This window comes from Aedes albopictus, chromosome 1, assembly GCF_035046485.1.
Source record: "Aedes albopictus strain Foshan chromosome 1, AalbF5, whole genome shotgun sequence".
In the NCBI taxonomy this organism is placed as follows: domain Eukaryota; kingdom Metazoa; phylum Arthropoda; class Insecta; order Diptera; family Culicidae; genus Aedes; species Aedes albopictus.
In genome coordinates this window covers 192078534-192095134 of record NC_085136.1, presented here as the reverse complement: position 1 = coordinate 192095134, position 16601 = coordinate 192078534, and the positions used below count along the sequence as shown (strand labels likewise).

The 16601-nt window shown below is 38.8% G+C and overlaps 1 protein-coding gene across 2 annotated transcripts in view; it reads right to left on the bottom strand.

Annotated features, from left to right (window-relative positions):
• Positions 1 to 1264: 1264 nt before the first annotated feature.
• Positions 1265 to 16601, bottom strand: part of LOC109397277 (spastin-like) — a 39003-nt gene continuing 23666 nt past the window's right edge. For both annotated transcript variants that reach the window (XM_062846048.1, XM_062846049.1), the window contains one exon: positions 1265 to 16486. In XM_062846048.1, coding sequence (XP_062702032.1) covers positions 16323 to 16486 — 164 coding nt within the window. In that variant the 3' untranslated portion in view covers positions 1265 to 16322. The remainder of the gene's footprint in view (positions 16487 to 16601) is intronic.

Here is a 16601-nt window from a genome sequence, read left to right as displayed (position 1 = left end):
TACACAGTGTAGTCACTGATCATTCAATTGACATCAGCTCCAGCCTCAGTCATTATTATTTATTATTTATTTTTCTTGTATTGCAGGCAAAATAATAAGTTTTTGCCTTCTATTTAAAACACCTTTCCCACTATTGCCCACGAGGGTCTCCACCCTCAAGAGATAGTAAAAAATCTAATCTTTCACCTACCGACTGAGCCATCTGCGCCATTTTGCGCCGGAAATAGTTACTTAAGGTGAAAGTACACCTTAAAATATGATAAATTTGCCTATCATTTTTTTTGTTTTAAGATATAATGACTTAACATCATTGGAAGAAATGTGTATTTTGCCGTCCTGAACAAATTTGTAGAAGGTCACAATACTGAAGGATTTTACCTGTTAAGGCCGCACGGGACGACGTGTAATTTTTCCTATCTTCCCTCTCTTTCTAACAATTTGCCTCGCGATTTTAAAGAAGCAAATATCAATTTCCACTGCACTGACGTAGCTGAAACTTTAGTCGATTGTGCACCACGAGTGAGCAAATGAACGATCAAATTTCTAGTCATTAATATGAAGTAGAAGTTGAGATTTGCATCTTACTAATAACAGAGCAATGGCGGTCGATTCAACCACCGTCCCGTCCGGCCTTAAAGCAACACTGAAAAAAGTAGTTTTAGAGGTACTTCGCACAAAACGCTCCATATCTCAAAAACCGTAAGAGGTGGAGCTTTGCCATGTTCTACGAAGTTTTTCATCTTATTATGAGCTACAACTTTGCCAAAGACGTCAAACCCCTAAAAAATTTTATCTCACTTCTAGGGGGATTAATCATTAATTATATTTTATCAGAAAACGCCTTTTAACATGCAGAAAAACTTTGTAGAACACGCCAAACCTCTAGAACCAACCTAAAAAAGTAATTTAATTTTGATCGCAAAATCACAGACAAACAGACGTTAGACTTGGAACAATTTGCGATAAAAACCATCGTCACGAAAACATAATCGCCAAATGCTAGCCAGGCTGTGTTACGCAAACTACTCAGTAGGTGGCAGTAGTGAGCAAACGTTAAACAGGAGCAAAAACGATGCGAGCGCCGTAACCGAGCGATTTGCGAACTACAAAATATCTAAACTAACCGGTAAAAAGGGTAACGATGGGAAGTGAGTAGAGTGAGACGTCTGTTTGTCTGTGGCAAAATCATCGATTTCGAACACTGTGCACTGTCTCCTGCCTAGCTATGTTCAATTCTTTCGGATATTGAAATCAAAACTACACGTTGGTTTTTATCATTAGCTTTTATTCTCAGTACAAAGTTATCGCTTTGCTCACGCTCATTATTTCTCATTTGTAGTCATATTTCTTTAAAACCTTATCCATGGCTTAGACTTATTAGCTTCACTACAAAACGATAATAATTCGAATATGCTGTTTAAGAAATAATACGCAATTAGCAATTCATGCATGTTGCAGCTAGACTGTCTTTTATTTAAGCTTTAGAAAACAATAGGGATACGTCCATACAATATGCCACTTAAGAAGAAGTAACACTTTTTTTCGTTTTTATCAATGGGGTCATTTATTGAAGTATATTTTTTACTGTAAGTAGTTTACGTAAAATGAAAAAAATATTTTTATTAAGCTATACTGCCGCTTAACTGTCTCATATGAATAGAAAACCCAGCAAATATGGGACTCACATGCGATCACAGGTAGTATATTTCTGATGTCAAAATAGTATTCACTAGAAGGATATGCATAGCACAGCGTAACAAAAATTAAGTTTTTGTCTGTCTCAAGAGCAAACTTATGTGTCTCCGAAGGATTTTGGGCCGCTGAATCCGAATCCGGGCTCAGATTTGCTCTAACACGTCACAATTTTGAGCTATACCTTAATTTATAGGGCGAAATATGCGATTTTGGGCTTTTTTGACTGCAAGCCATTAAGCAAGGAAATGTTTTTTTTAAGCAGTCAAAAGGTTAATTGGTCAATTAACATCTAAATTACCGACTTATGCAAAATATTTCGTTTTACCAAATCGAATTTGATAGATTTAAGCGATTTATATTAGGTACGATATTTCCCATACAAGTCACCCTCCAAAAGTTGCATGCAAGTTTTCATACTAACATAAAATGCTTAAATCTATCAAATTTGATTAGGTAAAACGAAATATTTTGCATGAGTCGTTAATTTAGATGTTAATTGACCAATTAACCTTTTGATTGCTTAAAAAAAATATTTCCTTGCTTAATGGCTTGCAGTCAAAAAAGCCCAAAATCGCATATTTTGCCCTATAAATTTAGGTATAGCTCAAAATTGTGACGTGTTAGAGCAAATCTGAGCCCGGATTCGAATTCAGCGGCCCAAAATCCTTCGGAGACACATAAGTTTGCTCTTGAGACAAAAAAATGTTGCGCTGTGTAGTTAATACACATCACTGCGTATTTGCTCTATCTAAGTCATTTTGAAAATGTGACACGTGACTAGTGACATTAGATTAAAATTGCGATTATGCGTGTCGGTTTGTCGATTCGTTTACCCTCACTCGACTCGTAGAATAAATATGATTTGTGACACCGATTAATCAGTATATCTGGCATGCTTTGCTATACGTGCATTATATTCATATTTTCATTCATATAATACACATTTCACATTTATCCACATTAAAACACGATTATTATCGTAATTATTTAGTCAAAATCAATTTTATGCTCCTATTTGAACCGTGGGTATAAAAGCTCTAAACCACAGAAATCCGTGTCCTCGCTTTGGTTGAATCCTATCGTTCTTGAACTTGAAAACTTCCGAAGAAGATTATGTAGGCTTGCCATTTCGGACAGAGTTTGCTACTCTGTTTAGTGTTTTATAAGCAATTCCACTGTTATTAACTAAGAGATTTCTCTTTAGTATACCAATGATAATTTTGCCTTTATATAGGGAATCACGCCACTTGGGCGGTGGCTTCTATTTTCGTCTGTTTTCCGCTATAACTCAGTCAAATTTGAACCTATTGACACAATTTTTGGAATGCAGTGAAATAGGTATAGTATCTATCCGTGTACAACATTTCAAGTCAATTGGTTCAAAATTGACTGAGTTATAGTGGAAAACAGACGAATATAGAAGCCACCGCCCAAGTGGTGCGATACCCTATCGTGTCACATTCACAAAGATACCGGCCATCGAAGTCAAGGACGAAAAATTCCTGGACCAACCGAGAATCGAAACCATCACATTCAGCGTGGTCTTGCTGAATATCTGCGTGTTTACCGATTCGGCTATATGAGGCCTCCATGGAGCATCCGCAAACAACGCAGCATTTTTTTTTACTTTCGACCTACCTTTACCTCCACTTTTCGTATTTCTTTTTTTACGGAATTTAACTTTCGAAATTGTCTAGCCAATTTATGCTTGAAAATTAAAATTTATGGGAACTTGTAGGGTATTTGGCGGTAAATACTTCGCGGAATTTATTAAGTTTCGTGGCTGTAACTCAATTTCGCAGCGCGAAATTCCGGTGTCCCAACTAATGATCAATGATTATTGTAGGATTCTGTCCGTCCGTATCCGATGCTAGCCTCTCACTGCTTGTTGTTGTTTTGATCCTCCCTGACAGTTTGTCGCGCGCAACCAAAGTATATACCATAAGAGGTATGCATAGTCGGGTGCGTATGTGAAGCAACCAAATGCAGATGTACGAACAACGGTGCTCATCGATCGTGCATAAGTGCAATACACTACAATCTCCCCTTTTCAATAAAAATGCGAATAAGTTTATTGCCAAAGCATTTGACGCATTTCTTTGTCCGTACATTCTTGATTATTGTGTTTATGGTAAACTTCTCGTGATGTACCTCTTGGTCTTCTCCAAAACTGCAACTTAGCCAACACAACGAGTCCCAAACTGAATGTTTGATCATAACTCAAAATATCGTCTACCTATTCTTCATTTTTTTTTACAAAGACTTTCTTCTTGTACAGCGGCCGTTCGCTCGTTGCAACATGTTTACATTGAATCATGGTTTGAATTAATCTCACGTTCAAGATAAATGTATTAACCCAAGTAGGACGTTGGGGTCAATATGGCTCGCTGAACATCCACTACGCCAGCGTGGTGCACTCTGCGTAACATCTTAGGAGAGGTAATTCATATTTAGTAAGATCCGTGATTAGCTGCAAACTTTGTTCGAGCTGTTTCTCATTAAAACACCTCCCAGTCTTATTTTGCAATGTTCATTTTAGTCTAGAGCTACTGCTCTCTTTTTCCTTCTTTTTTTATTTTTTTAGCAGTTGCCGAGTACTATGTATCACCTCCATTAATCACACGTACTGTTTGCAATGTACAATAAGGTCAATTATGCACCCACCACGGTACAAGATTAAACATACTGCTACACGATATATTTCAGACAGGTTGATCTTTGACTTGGAATGGTCCCTTTAACCGAGCCATCAGGTCTTCACCTACTGTTATCAGACCCTTTCATTCACATGAAGATGTACAAACAGTGAATTGAACTGAATCGCTCATTTAAACGAATCACTAGTCAACAAATCCATCATCAGTGCAATCTTGTTCAGAGTCAGTGCAACATAGAGACCTACTTGAATACATAAACAATTAAATAATATATATGTGTATCTTACAAAACTCACTCAGCAACAAAAACTTAATGACCCCTGTAGATTATTCCAAATCAAACCCGACCTCACAGCGTGCCTCTCATAAGCATCTCACGGTCTATAGTCACACTATGATTAGTAATACCCCAGACAGACATGTGATACGAGTGTGATTCATGTACAACGGTACGCAGTGTCAAGAAAATTCTAACAAGACTGACTTGAACTGAGAGAATTTTCAGTATGGCACTCATTTCAAGCTCAATTGTACAGTGATTCTTGTATCACATGTGTGTCATAAGTATAATATGAAAATGTGACAAGTAATGAGCAATTCGGATATATAGATCCCTTAGAAACACCCTGCGCAACAAGTCTGCATGCGATTATAAGAATGTCACTTTCTTCCTCTTATTGGCGTAACGTTAACGTAGGATGACATCATTTTTATCAAGTACTAGCTGTCCCGGCAAACTTTGTCTTGCCAAGCTGCGGTGGTTTGACAACTGGTAAGGTCATCGCAGCAACGCACTCTAGATTTATTTAATTTTGATCACGCTGAACTTGTTCCCGGCTCGTCAAAAATCAGTATTTTCACAATTTTCATACTTTTTTAAAATGATTTACGTAACTTTTTCTGCATATAAACACAGCCACCATGAATACGAATCGAACCGTGCAAGAGTCATGCTGAACGGTTCACCCGTTCGTGAGTTTTGTTGCCTCAAAGGTACATCAAACTCATTTTTATATATATAGATTGGCCCATGTTCTTGTTCCATAGATATGTAGAAACCTCAAATCTATATCAAGCCATTTTTGCGTTTTATAAGTCGATAGCAATTGACGTGGTTTTCGCCAGAGATAAAGGAATGCGCCACGCATCACCAATCGTTTGCGTTCGGTGACTATAGTAAGACAGATCCCAAGTAACAACTAAGCCGTAAAAATTGGCATCAAGTTGGTTCTATATCCACATGAAGAGCAATGTTAACAGAGCTCATTAGAACTACATCCTATAATAGATCTGCTTAAAAGCCAATTTTGGCGAAATATTCGGCTGATATACGGCCAGCTTCAATCTGCGTACCGAGTCTCTGGTGAAAGAGTTGTCAAAAATGGGTCAAGAAAAAAGAAAAAAAAAAGTTATTTACTTTCTTTTTTTCTCCGGATGCTTTTCATCGAAGTCTACTTTTCTTCGATTTTTACGGCCTGATCCAGATTCGATCTGATGTCCTCGGGGTTGTTAGTCTTAAGTGGATATCGTCACGTTTCTCATCTGCTCCATCGATGCACCAAGAGATCGGTTTGCTCAGCACCGTATTTAAGGAAAAGAAGGCAACAAGTTGGGACAGCATTGATGTTTCGATCCGAATGTTCCGGATGATCCGATGTTCGGATCTGAAATCGGGCACAATGTGGCCGCATTGGAAATATATAAAATGGTTTTATGGAGGGTGGAGAGATCTGCAGGAGATGCAGCTATAGGGAAGTTTGGGAGGTTGACGAGGTTCCGTAACAAGAGGAATAAAAATGGGGCCCATCGATTAGTTTTGGTGTTCGTCTGTAGGAAAAACTCCACAGGTAAACATCCGACGAGACATCCGATGCATTTATATCATAATCGAGGAAGCAGCTATACATTTTCTGTTTCCATTTAATGCTTGAAGTGTCCGACGACAAGCTTCCACCGCCCTATCGATCGTACGAAATTTCCGAGGAGATATTATTGTTTTGCTTCGGTTCAGTTTTGTTTTGCTTGAAATCAGCTTTGATTGATGTAAACGTCATGCACGCCAAGCCTTTTAACAGCACTGTCAGGCTTCTTATTCGGCTGATAGACACTGGGTTTATAAGCACTATAGCATAGCGTCATATACTAATATACGGCTCATTTCAGTGCTTACTATTTATAATGCCTGAGAGCATTTGAAAATTTCCTACTGAGCCTATTGACACGAAAAAGCTGCTGTATGACCTTTAGACCGCTTACGCTAGTGCTTAGTGGTTACTTGGGATATCATTGTCTTAATTCTCTCCCCTTTTTTTTTGCGTATTGAGCTATCAAGACGAAAGATATTGTCAATGTCGAAACTAACAATGCTAGCTGAACATCAGCTAATTTAGCTAAAATTTTCTAAATCCAGCTCAAAATAGGTTAATTCATCTTTTGTACAGAAACAATACTTGTGGGGAATAAGTGCAAGCGTAATGCAACGTCCCACATTCTATTCGCTTTGTATAACACATGGATCCATGAATTGCTTGATTTAGCCTGCCCTGCTTTCGCAAGCATGTCCCTCTTACTCTGACTTCGCACATCAATGTCGATAAAATACTCTCTCGGTTTTCTATCAATCACCACTCACCGTATCACGCTTACCTGCGGAATGATAAAACGAAATATTTTCCACTCGAAAAAAAAACAATATATATGTGGGTACCTATACCCCATATGTGGGTATACCCTTTTGATTTGTAGCAATTTTGGTATTAAAACCAGGGAGGGTATAGGCACGTCAAACTCGAACAAACTACGCCTACCTAACATGCATCGAGCGGGCCTTCCCAAACACAATGCGACTTTGCGGGCCATCCCCATCAGCAACACAAACCGATTTCCAAGCAGAATTCGACCAGGCCCCAGGTCGCGTTGCCAGTCGACACTAACACGCTCGCAAACAGTAGGCCTACCTTACCGCTTGCGAAACCCCTGATTGAAACTTGGTGCAACTTGGATCGTGTGATGCCTATTGTTTCTTATCATTTTGAACAGGTGGTAAAACAAATTGAATCAAATGTAAATCTCGTGATGGTCATCAGTTTCTCCATCACTGCTGTTATACCCATCTCAACTGGATACTTCCTTTTATAAGAACCATTATTTTCCTTTTCACTGATGTATTGACGATAATTACCAATAACAATATGTAAAGAATACATCTTGTTAAGTTAGTGTGCAGGCTAGAAACAAAACACACGAATCACTAGCAATCATTAGCACTCCGACCTTCAATCAACAATCTTGTAGGTATTTACCATTGAATGTCGTATCAATGAACCATCAAAGTAAACTTATCCCATCAAAACAAAAGCGCCACTGAAAGCAATGGAGATATGTCAAAAACACGTGTCTCTGACCTCACTATACTACATATATGTACATCGCTGATACTCGTACATCTTTTTCGCTTTGTCGAGTGCAGTGTTAAAGAATATGTTAATCGTTTTGCCTTTATATTCATTGCTGATGGATTACAATCTAATATCAATCACAGATGAATGTGTTTGTGATCATTTAGCTCCATTCCTGACTCAATCATAGGTCAACACCAACTTCATTGTCCAACTCTTCAAACAAAACTGGAGAATGCTCTGTAACAAATCACCCGCAGTTGAGAGGCACTGCTCCATCTCGTGGCCACACGTATCAACTGGAGGCCTCTCGCCTCTAGCCCTGCACTCTCTTGACCATTTACGCACAAGACATTAGACATATTTTCCTCGCTGCAATAGTGCCATCGGACTTTTCACAAATACTTTGTGAAGCCATGCTTGAAATCAAAAGCTGCAGAGCTTTTCCAATTCCTCTTCTCATAGTTGTCTATCCCAGTCGCACCTCGTTAAGCCGACCATAAACATCTATGACACAAACACACCTGGGCAAAATAGTCATGCTTATCTGTACAGTCTCGGAAATCACGTCATTATCGAGGTTCCACGACTTTATACAAGTGAAGACACCGTTTCATACATTTTACATCCCCTGAGACAATTTCTTTACCAAAATATAACACAGCCAAAAAGCTCAATGTCCAACGGATAAAATTTCAAATTCTCAAATTGTCGGCTAGTATTTACGGCTAGATGCTCTCGGTAACGCTCCGTTACTATTTGATGCCGCGTAAATCGTCACAGCTCTCCCTATTCTTTTTTTTCCGCCTGTTTGCAAATACGACTAACTCGTGTACCAATCACTTGGAGAGGAAATGGCCGTACCGCTCAATTCCAGGGAAAACAATCCTCTCTCCAATATGTATCGACGTCTACGATATCAACCCTTCGTTCTATTATATTATTGGACAAACTCATGTGAACAAGCAAACCTCCATTCATTTCCACTCCAGCACCTGGGCAGCGTGATCCTGCTGTGTTGTTGACAGCCGTGTTGTATTTTTAAATAAGCTGACCATTGCACTGGCCCTTTGCGACCACTTCGATTCTTTCCAAAACTCATGTTTTCTCTCTTTTCCATCTTCAGCATCTTGCGCAACCACATGAAAGAGCTATCCCGTGTCATGGGAGCCCGAAACTCCTCCGTTTTCATCATGGAAGCGCCCAGATTAAGCCCATGCTTTTTCATTCTCGCAACATCCCTTTGGAAAATCCTGCTGTTTCTCCATAGTTCACACACGCTGATAAAATCACTCCGATTTTCTCAGATTTCATATGCGAAACTCAATCAATTCTCACTTTTTTTTACTCAGGGGAAATCCTGTCGATTTCCGCCAACGCCACGAGAACCACTCTGATTCTCTCGAACTTTGCCCCCGGAGAATTCTGCCAACTCTCGCTTTTTTTTACCAGGGGAAATCCTGCAGATTTCCGCCAACGCCATGGGAATCACTCCAATTCCCGCAAAGTTCCACCCCACGGAGAAATCTTCACATTTCTCGCGTCTTAAGAATTTCCTTCTGTGACTATATTTCCATGGAGAATCCTTCCAAATTCTCGCATCTTATCCTTTGGTTTGCCCCAAATCCTTTACCTCTGTGCCAATCCGATCGCCAACATTCGTTTCTGCCAGTGGTATTTCGAATATTTACCTCCCATTTCCTATTTTTTTTTTTTCTATCCTCGTCGCCAGGTTGTAGGATTCTGTCCGTCCGTATCCGATGCTAGCCTCTCACTGCTTGTTGTTGTTTTGATCCTCCCTGACAGTTTGTCGCGCGCAACCAAAGTATATACCATAAGAGGTATGCATAGTCGGGTGCGTATGTGAAGCAACCAAATGCAGATGTACGAACAACGGTGCTCATCGATCGTGCATAAGTGCAATACACTACAATTATCGCCTTGTTAACTCAATCTCCCCCTAAAACGCTGCGTATTTTATGAATGATATAATAGGGGAACCTATGTATTTTTGGTAGTATTATTCTCTTCGTCATGGTTTTTTTTAAGCCTTTTGAATTAAAAATTGGCATCATATTTTTCCCAGTCAAACTGAATAATACGATGATGATTAACCTGGGCTTGTTAGGGGAATATCTGTAAATAAAAGAAAATCGGGTCAAAGGAACCGTACTTAACCCGATACTGAATAATACGACCAAGTTTCAGGCAATTTGGCTTACAAAAATCCCCATGACGAAGAACCCCCATGGGCAGGTTCACAATACCCAAAGTCACCGTACATACAATTTTCTCGATTCTTGGCCGTTACCAAACCGATACTTGTTACAAGGATTCTATAACATTCCCCAGAAAACCATTCCCCAGAAAACCAATCCCCAGAATTCCATTCCCCAGAATGTACCATTCCCCAGAAAACCATTTCCCAGAAACCCATTCCCCAGAATGTACCATTCCCCAGAAATCCATTCCCCAGAATGTACCATTCCCCAGAAAAAAATAAAACTATTGCTTTAATTCTGAATGGTTTATATTAATAGCTAAAAATCAAATATTTGTTCGTAAAAAATCACCGGAAGAAACATCCTGCCAAAAATTCTTATTTGACAAGAAAAATTTCGGAAATAAGCATGATTTGCCTTTACAATTTAGGCTATTGGTATAATTATTGGCATCGCAACTGCTTACTTTTTCAACATACATTTTTCCTTCTTTTCTGCATAGGCTGTTCTTTCGAACTTTTCAGTAAATTATCGGCATCAAAACTTCTTACATTTTCTACGTAGGTTTTTCCTTCTTTTCTGCATAGGCTATTGTTTCAAGTTACACTATTCAGGTAATTATCGGCACCACAAGCACAGGTGTTTAGAAATTTAGAAAAAAATATGAAATAAATATAACAGCAATTTTAACACCGGTGGAGGCAATAATGCCCATAATTTCCCGAAAAGTGCAATTCGAAAGAACAGCCTATGCAAAAAGAAGGGAGAATCTATGTTAAAAAAGTAAGCAGTTGCAATGCCGATAATTTCTTGAAAAGTGCAACTGGAAAGAACAGCCTATGCAAAAGAAGGGAAAATTTTTGATAAACATATAAGCAGTTGTAATGCCAACAATTCTTATAACGACTCAAACATTTTTTTTTAACGAAGAAGGAAACGTAACACTCTGATAATTGCCATCGTACATCGATTTAACGGTTTATTTGAAAATTTGAGAGTTGACCAACTGCCAATTCGCGGCGCTCGCATAGTTTTTGTTTGAGTTTGACGTTTGCTCACTACTGCCACCTAGTTGATGATTGGCCAAATTTATTCCTTTTAGAATTAAGCGAACCTATTTCCGAGACTAAAATTTAAATCGAAAAATGTTCGAAGTGTTACGTCTGTTTGTCTGTGGTGACATTGTTTTCCTTGCGGCATTCAAAAGCCCAACACTGTTCCTTTTTTAAACAAGCTTTTTTTTTAGAATTTAGGCAATTGGTACAATTATTGGAATTATAACTGCTTTCATTTTCAACATAGACTTTTCCTTCTTTGCTGCATAGGCTGTTCTTTCGAATTGCACTTTTCAGGAAATTATCGGCATCACAACTGCTTACTTTTTCAACATAGATTTTCCTTTCTTTTCTACATAGGCTGTTCTTTCGAGTTACAATGTTTAGGCTAGTTACAATCGGCACCACAAGCACAGATGTTAAGAAATTTGAAAAAAAATATATAATAAATATAACAGCAATTTAACACCGGTGGTTGTAATAATGCCCATAATTTCCTGAAAAGTGCAATTCGAAAGAACAGCCTATGTAGAAAAGAAGGGAGAATCTATGTTGAAAATGTAAGCAGTTATAATTTAAAATTTTTTACTAATTGCCTTAATTTTAAGAAGAATATTGTTTAAAAAGAAGGAACATTGTTGGGTTTTTGAATGCCAAAAGGAAAACAATGATACTTTTTCCCTTCTTCATTAAAAATATTTAGAATTGTTGGCATTAAAACTGCTTAAATGTTCACTTTTTCTATTCCATTCCATAGTATTGGAATAATGATGAAAGCCCTTCTCATACCGCATGAATGAAGAGCCTTTGAAGCGAATAATTAGGAACAGCCATTGGGATGGATCCCTCCAACCGTTTGCAAAGAAAAACGTGGTCAGTTGAGTCTTTAGTATCTTGTACACTGAACAACATCAGAAGAATATGCGTTTTCTCTGTAAATTTTGCACATCACTTTTAAAACGTTATTCATCGTAAAACAAGTGCTGCACAATTTTCACAAATCTGTCAAAAATAAAACATTTTATAGCAACGCAACTAACAGTTTGTGAACTTTCAAGATAGGTTTAAAGATCAACATGCAACTGTGTACAATGGTAATTAAACGTTTGAACCATTGTAGAATATTTTTATGGATATTGTGGTAGTTTAGCACATCAATAAGTAGGCCGAGCTTTTGGAATTATTATTATTAGTCAAGACGTCAACTGGATAAGTACCACATTGGCGACGAACGAACCCCGTTTGCTATTTGAACCTTCAAAAAAAAAACGATTATCGGAGTGATTGGCAAGACATCTCAGCGGTTTTGGGGATCCAGATAATGAAAAACAATCAAGATCCGTTGTCCGTTGAAGGACGTGCAAGTGCTGCAAGTGAAGCTGGAAGATTCTCGTTGTCCTCAATTGGTAGCGGAGCCAGTTTGGAAATTGATCGCTTGAAGATACCGGAAGAAGTCCTTACGTCTACAACTCGCACACAGGAATCCTTCCCTGGATGTCCATTTACCACGAGTCTGAAGCGATGTTAAGTACTCCCGCGACCATCGGCTCCAGAAATGTTCCTTCAGTTTATCCAAATATCTCCACCGAGACAGCCGATTTGCTGGTACATCTTGGCAAAGCGGTTTCGGAATACTCTGCAGAGGTCTGCCAATCTGCAGATGTGCTGGTGTAATCGGCATAGGATCGTTTGGATCATCAGTCAAACTGAAGAGAGGGCGTGAATTCAAAATGACCTCAACGTGGGTCAAGGCAGTGGCAAATTCTTCAAACGTAAGGGTTGCGTTTTGGAATGTTCTTTTGAGGGCCTGCGTAGTCAAAATCAAGACAAACAAGTTGTTGCCTAGGCAACGAACTTCGGTTCTCTGAATCGAAAACAAAATAACAAGTTCCTTTGTAAGGGACTGCCTCAGGAACGGATTAAATCCGTTGTGTTAGGCGAAAAAAACAATGAAGTTCACCTCAAAGGTGGACTGCCTCAGGAATGGTTTAAATCCATTGAGTTAGGCGACAACATTACCAAGTTCAAGTTCCTTTGCAAGGAACTGCCTCAGGAACGGATTCCATCCGTTGAGTTAGGCGAAACAATTTTCAAGTTCACCTTAAAGGTAAACTGCCTCAGGAGCGGATTCAATCCGTTGAGCCAGGCGAAAAATATTGAAGTTCAACTCAAAAGTGAACTGCCTTAGGAACGGATTCAACCCGTTGAGTTAGGCGACATCATTACCAAGTTCAGCCCTAGAGGTGAACTGCCTCAGGAACGGCTTCTGTCCGTTGAGTTAGGCGACAAAATTACAAAGTTTGCCTCTAAGGTAGACTGCCTCAGGAACGAAGATTTCCGTTGAGTAAGGCGAATCTCGAGACGAGATAGATCTGCTAAGTTTTGCTTTTCGGGCATATGTTCATTCCTAAATTCGAACGGTTGTAGCGTTGTAGTCTACGCACCCATCTCTCGATGCTACTGAGAAAAAGTGACATCGGCTTAAAGATTGCGGCTAACGGACGATAGTCGGTTTCGAATTCAATGTCTCACCCATGTAAGTTTGAAGTTTTCAACGCTCCAAACTATCGAATATCCGTGCGATTCTATTAGTGACTGCGTTGCTGTCTTCGAAGGATACTTCTAAAAAAAACTGCTAAAACGCAATACATCAAAAGTTCCCAAGTAACCACTAAGCACTAGCGTAAGCGGTCTAAAGGTCATACAGCAGCTTTTTCGTGTCAATAGGCTCAGTAGGAAATTTTCAAATGCTCTCAGGCATTATAAATAGTAAGCACTGAAATGAGCCGTATATTAGTATATGACGCTATGCTATAGTGCTTATAAACCCAGTGTCTATCAGCCGAATAAGAAGCCTGACAGTGCTGTTAAAAGGCTTGGCGTGCATGACGTTTACATCAATCAAAGCTGATTTCAAGCAAAACAAAACTGAACCGAAGCAAAACAATAATATCTCCTCGGAAATTTCGTACGATCGATAGGGCGGTGGAAGCTTGTCGTCGGACACTTCAAGCATTAAATGGAAACAGAAAATGTATAGCTGCTTCCTCGATTATGATATAAATGCATCGGATGTCTCGTCGGATGTTTACCTGTGGAGTTTTTCCTACAGACGAACACCAAAACTAATCGATGGGCCCCATTTTTATTCCTCTTGTTACGGAACCTCGTCAACCTCCCAAACTTCCCTATAGCTGCATCTCCTGCAGATCTCTCCACCCTCCATAAAACCATTTTATATATTTCCAATGCGGCCACATTGTGCCCGATTTCAGATCCGAACATCGGATCATCCGGAACATTCGGATCGAAACATCAATGCTGTCCCAACTTGTTGCCTTCTTTTCCTTAAATACGGTGCTGAGCAAACCGATCTCTTGGTGCATCGATGGAGCAGATGAGAAACGTGACGATATCCACTTAAGACTAACAACCCCGAGGACATCAGATCGAATCTGGATCAGGCCGTAAAAATCGAAGAAAAGTAGACTTCGATGAAAAGCATCCGGAGAAAAAAAGAAAGTAAATAACTTTTTTTTTTTCTTTTTTCTTGACCCATTTTTGACAACTCTTTCACCAGAGACTCGGTACGCAGATTGAAGCTGGCCGTATATCAGCCGAATATTTCGCCAAAATTGGCTTTTAAGCAGATCTATTATAGGATGTAGTTCTAATGAGCTCTGTTAACATTGCTCTTCATGTGGATATAGAACCAACTTGATGCCAATTTTTACGGCTTAGTTGTTACTTGGGTTGAGGCTTCACGTTTCTAATTAACGCCAAACTTATAATGCTGTTGTTAAAGAAAAGGAGATGTGGTAGTTTAGCACATCAATAAGTAGGCCGAGCTTTTGGAATTATTATTATTAGTCAAGACGTCAACTGGATAAGTACCACAGATATGTATGTATGTATACATTTTTACCTTAATTTGTTACATATACCGTACAAAAAATAGATATTTGCTCGTAATAACACTATAATGTTAAAATCCTTGCCTATAATACTTATGACACACATGTGATACAAGAATCACTGTACAATTGCGCTTGAAATGAGTGTCATACTGAAAATTCTCTCAGTTCAAGTCAGTCTTGTTAGAATTTTCTTGACACTGCGTACCGTTGTACAGGAATCATAGTCGTATCACATGTCTGTCCGGGACATATCATTATGATCAACATTTTACTGTTTGTGTATCGAATTAAACTTTTTAGCAGAGTATATTAAGCTTTTCTGGGGAATGGTACATTCTGGGGAATGGATTTCTGGGGAATGGTGCATTCTGGGGAATGGATTTCTGGGAAATGGTACATTCTGGGGAATGGTACATTCTGGGAAATGGTTTTCTGGGGAATGGAATTCTGGGGATTGGTATTCTGGGGAATGGTTTTCTGGGGAATGTTATAGAATCGTTACAAGGACTATAAGAAGTGTTTCTTAGGTAGGTACTGAAATATTATGTTATACTAGATGAAAGCCTTCAGGTTCCTGATCTTCGTAATACATCAAGTCCATTCCATATTTGCTGGGTTTCCTATTCATGCGCGATTACGTACAGAAAACATAATCGAGCATATAATATATTCAAAGTCACCATTCATCACATTTGACAAAGAGCCATTCTTTGTGCTATATTGTGGTTCAAATCTATTGTTTTCGCTTCGCTTCGGTAAAAAAAAACTAGGTTAAAATTGTTGTGTCTCTTTCAATGCTGCAATATTTACAGCAAGACTCGAAGTTAACATAAAAACACTATGTAGCACCGTAAATGAGTAGATAACAACTAGAGAGGATTGTAGCAGTACAAAGTAAAATTGATGTCTTTCCGCAGTAACACTAGTGTTCTACAGTTGCTCATTTTACACTTAAATTAGGGTCGTCGATCGATTTGTCTGACTATGTACATAAACTGAATCAAATTATGTAGCAAAAGCGTTTTGTAGTTTTATTAAAATTATCTCGCGAGTATGGATCAACTATGTCTGAGCTCTGTTTATGTTTAGTTATGGTTGATTATTTACCTATATGAAAAACAAAGCGGTAAACATTCTAAATAAAAAGTAAGCTATTTGATTCGATTTATCGCTATATGAGTAAACAGCTGAAAACGACAGTTGAATAATCTAGTAGCTTATAATACCTACGGTTAATCACAACGGCATGACTCAAATTAATGATAAGTAGTTGCGTATGCACAGCATAGGTAATAGTACTGTGTGTATTAACAAAAATATCAAATTACTAATAACCTAGAAGTAAACGTATGGCGGTGCAAAGCTGAGCCAGCCAGCCTTATAAGGTAACATCCCCGAAATCCTGCAACCACTTTTCATACGCTGCCAAGCTGTTCGGTGCCACTGAGCGGCGGATCCGTTTCAGGGAGTTGTGGAAATCAGTTTCGCGAATGCTGCGCAGTTTTGTCGGGTCCATGTTTTTCACTTCTTCCACGTTGAGCTCTAGAAAATGGAATATAAAGATGGTTTTTAGTTTCAAAACAAATGAAGCATTTATTGAGCACATCACGCTAAAGCTTATCTTCTAATTTTTATACAGTTATGTATAAGACAGATT